General features: G+C 37.9%; 1 protein-coding gene across 1 annotated transcript in view; it reads left to right on the forward strand.

Annotated features, from left to right (window-relative positions):
• Nucleotides 1–2,527: 2,527 nt before the first annotated feature.
• The window catches only part of LOC103146747 (cysteine-rich protein 2-like), a 10,363-nt gene continuing 3,299 nt past the window's right edge, over nucleotides 2,528–9,591 (forward strand). The window contains exons 1-6 of the mRNA XM_007564769.2: nucleotides 2,528–2,755; nucleotides 6,676–6,770; nucleotides 8,696–8,753; nucleotides 8,863–8,991; nucleotides 9,188–9,256; nucleotides 9,384–9,478. Coding sequence (XP_007564831.1) covers nucleotides 2,713–2,755; nucleotides 6,676–6,770; nucleotides 8,696–8,753; nucleotides 8,863–8,991; nucleotides 9,188–9,256; nucleotides 9,384–9,478 — 489 coding nt within the window. The 5' untranslated portion in view covers nucleotides 2,528–2,712. The remainder of the gene's footprint in view (nucleotides 2,756–6,675; nucleotides 6,771–8,695; nucleotides 8,754–8,862; nucleotides 8,992–9,187; nucleotides 9,257–9,383; nucleotides 9,479–9,591) is intronic.

Below are 9,591 nucleotides of genomic sequence, written 5' to 3' on the forward strand. Positions count from 1 at the left end.
AAGCTGCAGCTAATTCAGTTTGGAATAGGTGGGTTTCTAAATGATCCTGGTTTACATTCCCACAGTTTTGAAAGTTGTACTATCTTTAGTTTTGTCATTTAGAATATTCATTTATATGGTTTGTCAAATTTGCAGGTAATATAAGGCAGAGAAACTCTGACATAAAAAGTTAAAATCAACTACTTCTGAAATTTGACCAGCATCATGATCATTTTTCTTTATTAACCAAAATATATGATTATAACATATTTAGGTGAAGTTCATGCGTATAAAATGACCTATAAATCAAAGGAGGCTGTGGTAGAAACTGGGAAAGTCCAGATTGACGACTTCCTCCCAGGGATCCAACAGAAGTCGTGTTTCTGTCAGTAAAATAGGTTAAAATTAGACTCTGATGTCGGTAGGGAAACAATGAGTAATATACTTGAATATAATAACCAGCACTATTAATCTTCAGTCTGACTGCAAACTGTCTGGAGAAATGCTGCATCCCTTTTTGCAGATATGAACCAGAAGCTGCTTGGTGTTGCGCCGCCTCTGCAGCCATGACATCCTGTTGTTCCTGTGCCAAAACTTACAAACACAATCTGGGGGTGTTTATTTTAAGACGAGTCCTTATGAAGGTCATGGAAGACCCAGTGGGCAGAAACTGGATGTGTGTTTATCTCACTAGGAATACGGGAGGGACTTGTCTCACTGGAAGATTTAGTATCGTTTTGCTCTTTCAGTGAGACAGTTTTCATCCTTCAGTCATGATGCTTTCAGAGTTTATGGCTGTGAAAATCCTTCCTGACAGCATCTGTAGAGAAACAAGATATAACTTCTGCAAAATTCACATGTGACAATTTACTGCATGTCCAGCTAAAAAAGGGTTGACTGATTTTTTTGTTTGTTGCTCAAATTTTACTGTAAATGTCGGGTAAATTTACTCAATATCTCCCTTACAGTTAAACCTGTCTGAGTTTCTTTCTGAACGCCATCAGTCAAAGTAAAAATCTGTCAGAGAGTTTTGGAGTATAAAACAACTAAGATTTGACAAACAGAAAAGTAAAACTAAATGGTTTGTTAAGCTTTGATTATTCTCTTTGTATACAAATGGAGTCTTTGGTTTTGGAGTCATTTAAACCTTTATTTTCTCAGAAAGGGTTCATCTAACTTAACATCAGTTTTCAACAGTTTCTCACTCCCTGCCAGAAAAAAAAAGATTCCCCCAGCATGATCCCGCCACACCCATGCATCACTGGGTAAACGGTGATGAACAGTCTTAGTTTTTTGTTGCTACTCCCTCAATCTCTGTGATCCTTTTTAATTTGTGATATTCTAATGGTCAATAGGTACCTTCTGGTGATTTTAACCCTTGTTTATACCACAGTTAAATTTCACAGAGTCGTTGTTCTCAGTTCAACTCAAAAACTCGTCCATATGTGAGCCGTCCTGGTGTCAGAGCCAGGAATGTGGAGCGTAATAATTCTGGGAGCTGCAGAACGTCGCTTAACATTCCCTGTGAAGAGAGTCAGGAAAGGTAACCTAACAACCACAGAGGAAACAAACAGCCGGAGGGCGACAATGATTAATGCACAACGACCAATGTGACTGGAATTCAACATGAATCTTATGAGAAACACCTGCAGTGTGATATCTGGACTTGTTAATGACATTCATTTCATCTAGAAAATATTTTTTAGAAGATTTTTGGTGTGCAAATGAAATGTTATTCTGGGAACCTTATGAAATGGTTAAAAATATAGTAAACACTAAAATAAGGTATTTCTCACCAACTAGAGAAACATACTTAATAGTTAAATATTAAAATCTGTCAATAAGTTAAATGCAATTAAATTAAACCAAACATGCACTTGCAGGGACTGTATTTTAATGAAATGTTTTCTTTTCAAACAATGGATTACAAATTTGGAATAAAGAAAATATATTAGATGAAATCAAAGTTATATTTTATTCTACTGTATGTTAAGCACATTTATAGTTCCCACTGTTGATAAAGCATTTTACAAAAAAATATCCAGGTTGATGGAAGTTCTAAGAAAAATACAAATTTTTGTTTGCAAATCAAAAACATTTTATTGTTTTGAAATAATGACAAATTAAAATGAACATCTAATTTTGGAAATCAATCTGAAATTAAAATTCCATCTAAAGTTTAAAACTTATGATTTTGAGCGATGCATATTTAATTTATTTACTTTTTTCCCTTTTTAATGTCTGAAATCTTTGGTTGCATTTTGCAAGTTTTTGTTGCAACATTCAAGATTTCTTTGAATTTTGCAATTAGAATTTTGAAGGCAAATTAAAAATTTGTCTTTGCAAAATAATTGAATATAGATTTACATGCAGAAGTTTAAAACTTTAATTTCAGATTCATATATTGGAATAAAATTGACCGAAATCCTCAAACTGACAGAAATGTACTAAATTCATAGATTTTCATGGCAAAATAACTTTCACTCCATATGAAAGTCGCTTTGATCTCATCTGTGGATGACAGCCAATGACGTCACAATCGGGGCGGGGCTATGACGGCGCACCAGAGCCAGTAGAGGCTGGATGTGAGTCTTCTGGTCGTCATTAAAGCAGCGGTAACACCCAGAGGTGCGTCTGGTTGTCTGGTCCAGCGGAGCTGCAGACAGAAAGCTTCTCCAACCGGAGGACAGACTGAAAACACGCTCCATCCATCCTGTCCGCTCCGCTCCCATCATGGCGTCAAAGTGTCCGAAATGCGACAAGACGGTGTATTTCGGTGAGTGAATGTTTGCTGTGCAGCCGCTGCAGAGGCCGCCGGTACCGTGGTTCCGACCGGGGGCGTTGACTGGTGGGTGGAGGGCTGGCCTGGTCACATTTATCAATGTAAATAGTAATAAGCGGTAAGATGCTCATTCTTATCAATAGGAAGTGATTCCAGTTATTTGTGGTTATTTAAACCCAATCAGACATAGTGAGATTTTTTATTTATTATTTTTTCATCTTTTGTCTCTCATTGTGTCTCAAAAGAAATGCAACTAAAACACATTTATTGGGTTATTTATACTGTAGGATCTAAGATTGAGTCACATCAATTTACATTTTAGAAATGATTTTAGGTTGAATTCTGATTTTTTTAATCAAAATGTAATGATAATTTGGGGGTAAAATGTATAATTATGACTTAAAATAAGACTCTGCCCTTTTCTAAACCTTAAAACTAATAGTTTCAGATGATGTTTTCTACATTTTACATATTTATAATATTTCTCAAATGTAATGAATTTATGCATGTAGAGAAATCTTCCATTGATTTAGAGCGTGAACATAAATACACCGTGCAGAGCCTGACTCCAGTCTTTTGCTGTTTTCTTCACTGTATGAGTTTCTTTGCTCTGTGTGTTAAATATCTTTGTGGTTCAGCCAGTCAGACCAGTCACTTCACAGCCCCACTCAGACTTTAATCACTCCTCCCACAGAATGTCCATTTCCAGGATATTCATGTGCGTAGTCATGTTGTCTGCTGCACTCACTGCTGTCTGAAAATCATATTATATGTTAATCTTCTGAAATCTATTTTATAAAAGTTAATTTATTTATTTTCACCTTTTTTCACGCACACCACACTATACCAGCTGGTGTAGTCGGATACTTTTTGTGAAGTTTACAGAAACATCCCAGCTTTTATGAGCCACTCAGTGATTGTAACGTCAGACACACTCGCTGCACAGATATCTGATGCATCCGATGTGAAGTGAAAGTGACAGTTCCTCTCCAAAACGGATTCACAATGTCTCCGCTGCAGAGCCACAGACTGACAGATGATTTGTTCTGCGTTGGCTCCAGATCCAGCAGTAATGGCTCCACTATCTGAGGATGAGATTACAGAGAGCCATTCACTGGCCTGTGTGCTTAAAGACACCAGAAGCTCATAAACTATCCCTGATATCTCATTAACTTCCAACAGAATTAGTTTATTAAAGCTGCTGCAGATCTTTGGTTCCAGTGCTGGCCGATCAGTTTGTGTTTTAGTTTACAATAAATTAGAATTTGAGTCGAGACTTTGAGCCACACCCGACTGGCACGGTTAATTATTAAGTAATAGCGCGTTGTTTTTTATGGATCGATCGCCCTTTTGTTCTCTCTCCATGAATTTCCAGGAGGATCTCAGCCAAACTCCTCCCTGCAGCCTGAATCAAAGCAGTCTGCTGTCAGTTCTTTTTAATAATTAAACATTTTCAGTTAATAATGATGTGGCTAAATGCTCTGGATTTCAGGAGAAAGATGATCTGCCTCATGCAGGCGGCTTCACAGGGAATTATGTCACCCCAGCATTGTTAAAGGGTAACATAAGGTGTCCAACCTCTGTGTTGTAACAACCTTAACATCATTTTTAGTTCATTTTATTTTTTACACCAAGTATTTATTAATAGATCTGATGTAATTTATCTTAAGATTCTCAATACTTTCAAAATAATAAGAAACATTTAATCTTCAAAGTTAAAAAGATGAACTGGATGAAAATAAAACCTTTTAATGAAGATTTTAGCAACATGCAGACTCTTTGTAGATATATTTTACCTTAATATAATGAAAAATGAATTTCTGAAACTCTCATCATGCTTCACGGTTGGCAGTGCTCTGTGTGCCAGTCGTCTCTGTCACATATCACCCTGACAGGCGGGCCAGCCTCTGAAGCTAAACAGGAAGTGTCATGTTGTATCAGGCTCAGTTTATCTGTTGGGATATTTCAGGAGGAGAAGAAACAGATAAATGATTGTTGGGGAACTTCTCACTCCCTCCGTCCATCCGTCATGCCTTTCTCATCAAACTCCTCCTGACGGGAAGCATTGAGCCTGAACAAAGGTTTTTATTTTGAGGAATTTGCTCTGTTTAACTAGACAAAGGTCAGAGGTGAAGTTATGTAAGAACTGGAAAACAACAACAGATTTTTGGCTATGATTTTTCATTCCTGTTACATTTGTGGGTTTGGGCCAAGAAGACTTCATCTATTAGAAGCTTTAATTTACAACCAACAGGGACGATATTTTTATGCAGTTCTGTGGAAAAACTTTTCCCAATTTTCTAGTTTTCTTATTATCATTTAAAGTGATTAATATTCCTGTTTTCTTCCTGAAGAGCTTTTCTTTACTAATTACTACAACATGAACAGATTTACTGGAATATTTTGTTTTTCAAGCTTCTTTTCTCTGATCTATCACATCTGAATGAATGAATGAATGAAGTCGACTTTTCCAGTTCGCTGGAACTACTGCACTCAACTATTGTTGAGTTTAATGTCTTAAATGGGACTTCATGTGGTCTCTTATGGTTGCCTGGCAACTGGTCCAGATCAAGAATTAGGCCGGTACTGTAAGAAGGTATGTGTTTGTTTCGGTTTCCGTGTAGATTCAGTGCAGGATCTTCCTTAGGGAGACATTTTGTCAGCCAACATGTGTTAATTATGAAGTAGCCACTTTGTAGAGACACAGAAGGGATGATGAAGTTTAGATGTTAATTAGGACGAAGGTTCCTGTGGGAGTCAGGGTTAGGATGATATTTTGCTTCGGTAAAGTTGGACGTAGAAACAGAAACAGACTAAAAATGTTATGAAAATGGAAAATCTGTGACTCATGACGTTGACCTTTAGATCTCAGTGGAAAGAATGTGCTTTAGACCGATATAGACTCTTACAGTAAGTGGCCTTTAAGTGTTTTCTATCACTTAGACAGTCGACATGGTGACACAGCTGCACTGCTCTTATTCACAGCAGACTGATGCTTATGTTTCATGTTCATGTTTTTTTTCTGGTGCTAGATTTTTCTGTCTCATTAAAACAAAACAGGTAATGTTCTCCAGAGCTAAATAATGACAGAGAGTCTTAATATTAAAGGTTCTGCTGAAGGAATTGGCTTTTTAAGAGGAGGAGACGGTCATAAGTAGCAGAAAGAGATGTGTAGGTGGAGGAGAAAAGGTCAGAAATAACAATTTATCACTCTTCTCATTTTTCTGAGTGCTCTACATTATCTTGTCTTCCTTTTCCTTCCCTCCACTGATGAGATTCAAGGACCTGTCTGTTCTGTCTTTCCCTTCCTTCTTGTGTCCTTTTCAGTGTCTCCCTGCCTTCCAAAGGTATTTTTCTGGACTGAAATGTTTAAGTGATTGGAATATTCTCTGTGACGGCTGAAGAGGAACGAGTCTTTGCATAACAGACGGAGAGGAAATGATTTAGCAGAATGATGAACGTCTCATCTGGCTGATGAGATTCAGTTTAAGGGATGAATGAAGTGATGTGGGATTGAAAATGCACCGAAACAAAAGCAGCAGACAGGATGAATGCCTGAATGGAAAAAAGAGAAATGATGGAGGCTTTTCAGAGACGAGTGCGGAGGAGTGCCTGCTGTAAAAACACTTTTTTTTCTCACTAATAACAGGTTTCCTGCATTTTACTGTGCCAGTAATGAAGCATTAGGACAGGTTCATTTTTCACCCCTGCTTTTTTGCTTTTGCTTATAAAATAAAACGTTCATTAAAGCTGGATTACATCCCTAAACGATTAAAACTTCCATTTCTTGTTCTGTATTAAAAAGTAATTTGGAATCCTAAATCTAATTAGCAATATTTCCTGTCAAACTTTACAGTTCTTCAGAGAATCATTTCAGTCGTGTAAACGTGTTTATTTGTTTTCTGGTTGCACAGCGGAGAAGGTTTCCTCTCTGGGAAAAGATTGGCATAAATTCTGCCTGAAATGTGAGCGCTGCAGCAAGACGCTGAACCCCGGCGGCCATGCTGAGGTAAGAGGAGCTGCAGCAGGAAATCTGATCGCTTTTCACCACATCAGGGTTATATTGACTCATCAGTCAGACAAATGTCGGTTTATAATGTTCTTCCTTTTTTTTACTATTTTACTTTGTAGAGCTCCTTTTATTTTGTATTTACCAGTTAAACATCATGCAGGAGTTGAACAGATTCGGATAGGATTATTTGTGGGTTCGGGTTTTCTTTATTTCATATTTTAATTCTTTTACCAATAATTTAATGTCACATATTTAAAGTGTTTCTCAGGCTTGTAGGACCAGGACATATAGAAAGGGTATAAAAGAACTAATTAAGGATAAGAGAAGTGAAATAACCATTAAAATATCTTACAAATGAACTCAGATGTTCTGATTCAGTGAAATTAATGTTTCAAACTTTGTTAAATGTTTTACGTGAAAACACAGTTTATTTCCTTCAGTAGAAGGGAGTAAAAAGGTCAGTAGAGGAAGTTGTTGGTTGCTCTCTGGTTTCCATCTTACAGTTCTGAAACTGTCTGCAAACCACGAGCGGGACGGTTAAAACCTGCAGGAAGGTTTTAGTTTGAACCACAGAGACGATCTGCCTGCTGATTTCACATGGATTTTAAAATCTGTTAGCTTATCTCAGTCATTTTCTTTTTTCAAAAGCTGATAATGCTACAAAAGCAAGACACGTTTAAATAAAAACACATTTCTATTGAAGATAATAAACAAAATACATTGTTAGAGTACATTTAAGCCTGAGAGAGTCAGGATGAATATTCCACAGAGGAAGAGCAGCAGTACAAAAGACTCCATTTCCCATAATGCAAGGTTTGTTCTGTGGAGGAAGCAATTTTTGCTTTTTACTAAAACTAATCAATAAACTAAACAAAACATAGTTGAAAAAGGGAAGATATATAAACCAAATGGGTCCGAAGTCTGGCTCAAGGGGAACGCCGCAAAGGTTTTAGTGAAGTTGAGACTTTACATTATTTATAGAAAAATATATTTTGTGTCATGAAGTAATATTTAAAACAAATGAAAGAAGAGTCAGTGAGTCCAAGCATGGACATACAGACATATAGGTCTTAAAGGTGGAGTGCTATTTGTTTTCAGTTTCACACTTTAATGCTCAGTTCAGGTTAAAATTGGCTTCATGTCAGTTTTTATCTTCTCCAGGTTTTCATTTTCAGTTCATCTGGAAAGCAACATATAGAAGCAGCAGCGTGTGTTAACAGCTCAGCAGGAGAGTTATCAGACTGTCTGGATGTTGTTTCAGCAACTTTCACTGTTTTTATTAGACTTCTAACAGGGAAGTAACACAATGAATCATGCTGAGCTGCTAACAGCGTTCTCAGTAGTGAGAGGATTCATCGTTTTATCATATTAACGTGGCGAGTGATAGAAATTATGCAGAATGAGCAATTTAACATTAATTATGTGTTGACGTAAAGCCTATTGTTGAGTTAGAAACGTGGAAAAACTCGACTAAAAAGCTTCTTTTGTGGCTCAGGATTCCTGACTTTCCTTCATCAAACTGTTGGCGAAATTCCACTGATGTCTGGATGACAAATGAACATGACTGCAGAGCAGACAATGCTGCAGATTTTATATCTAAACAAAGTTTTATATAAAAACACATTTCTTTCTTTTGCTGTAAACAGTCCATAACTTGCATCTGGCAGCTTGAAATGTCATATTTCTGGTTCACAGAGCAGAATAACAAACTGTGAACTGATGCTCAGTTTTCTTTATTCTCCTGTGGCATAAATAGCTTCAAAATGAAAAGCACAAAGAGAAGACTGCTTGTATTAATTCCTAAAACAAGCCCATGTGAAAGTGTTATGTGGATTAAAGTTAGATAAATTAACATTTTATATAACTCAACTTTTTTACATAAAAAAAGGTTTTTGTTTTAATTGTTCTCTCCTATTATGCAGCATGATGGAAAACCGTATTGCCACAAGCCCTGCTACGCTGCCCTCTTTGGACCAAAAGGTGCCATTTCATCTTATTAACTGGATTTTCTGTTGAACTGGATTTCTCTCATTAAGGTTTGCATAAAGCACCATTTCTGTTTGTTTTTTTTCCTGTACTCTTTTTGCAGGTGTGAACATCGGCGGAGCTGGCTCCTACATGTACGACGCTCCTGTCAACGAGGCCCCGGCAGCGGTTTCCATGGCAACACTTGGCAAACCGGAGGAGGAGAAAAGAGCCACGCGGGGACCAGTGAAGGGTGAGAAATATGTGGAGCAGAAATAGAAAACCTGTCACGTGTCGGAAAGTTGTTAAAACAAAGTGCTGCTCCTCTATAAGGATTGTGTTTTTTAAAAAACTAAATAAATAAAGTACTACCTTTTATTTACTTCAAACTAAATTGTAATTTATTTCAAACAAATGTAAGAAATGACTAACTGAGTGACATTTTGCAGCTGCGAGCTTTTCGTCTTTCTCCGGCGGACCAAACATCTGCCCCAGATGCAACAAGACGGTGTACTTCGGTGAGGACACCTGTCGCTATTTCCCACGTCTCATATCTGCATGTATCATATCAGTGTCAGAGAAGGGTCTTGGTGACTCAGTCGACTGGTTGCCGTGGTGACTGTCTCCATGTTGGTCTCTGTGCAGCTGAGAAGGTGTCGTCTCTGGGGAAGAACTGGCACCGGCCCTGCCTTCGCTGTGAGAGGTGCAGTAAGACTCTGGCTCCGGGAAGCCATGCAGAGGTGAGGCGCTGCAGGCGGGCGGGGAGGCAACTACTGCAGGGAGGCAACTACTGCAGGGAGGCAACTACTGCAGGGAGGCAACTACTGCGGGGAGGCAACTACTGCAGGGAGGC

Source organism: Poecilia formosa, unplaced genomic scaffold, assembly GCF_000485575.1.
Source record: "Poecilia formosa unplaced genomic scaffold, Poecilia_formosa-5.1.2 Scaffold168, whole genome shotgun sequence".
In the NCBI taxonomy this organism is placed as follows: Eukaryota; Metazoa; Chordata; class Actinopteri; order Cyprinodontiformes; family Poeciliidae; genus Poecilia; species Poecilia formosa.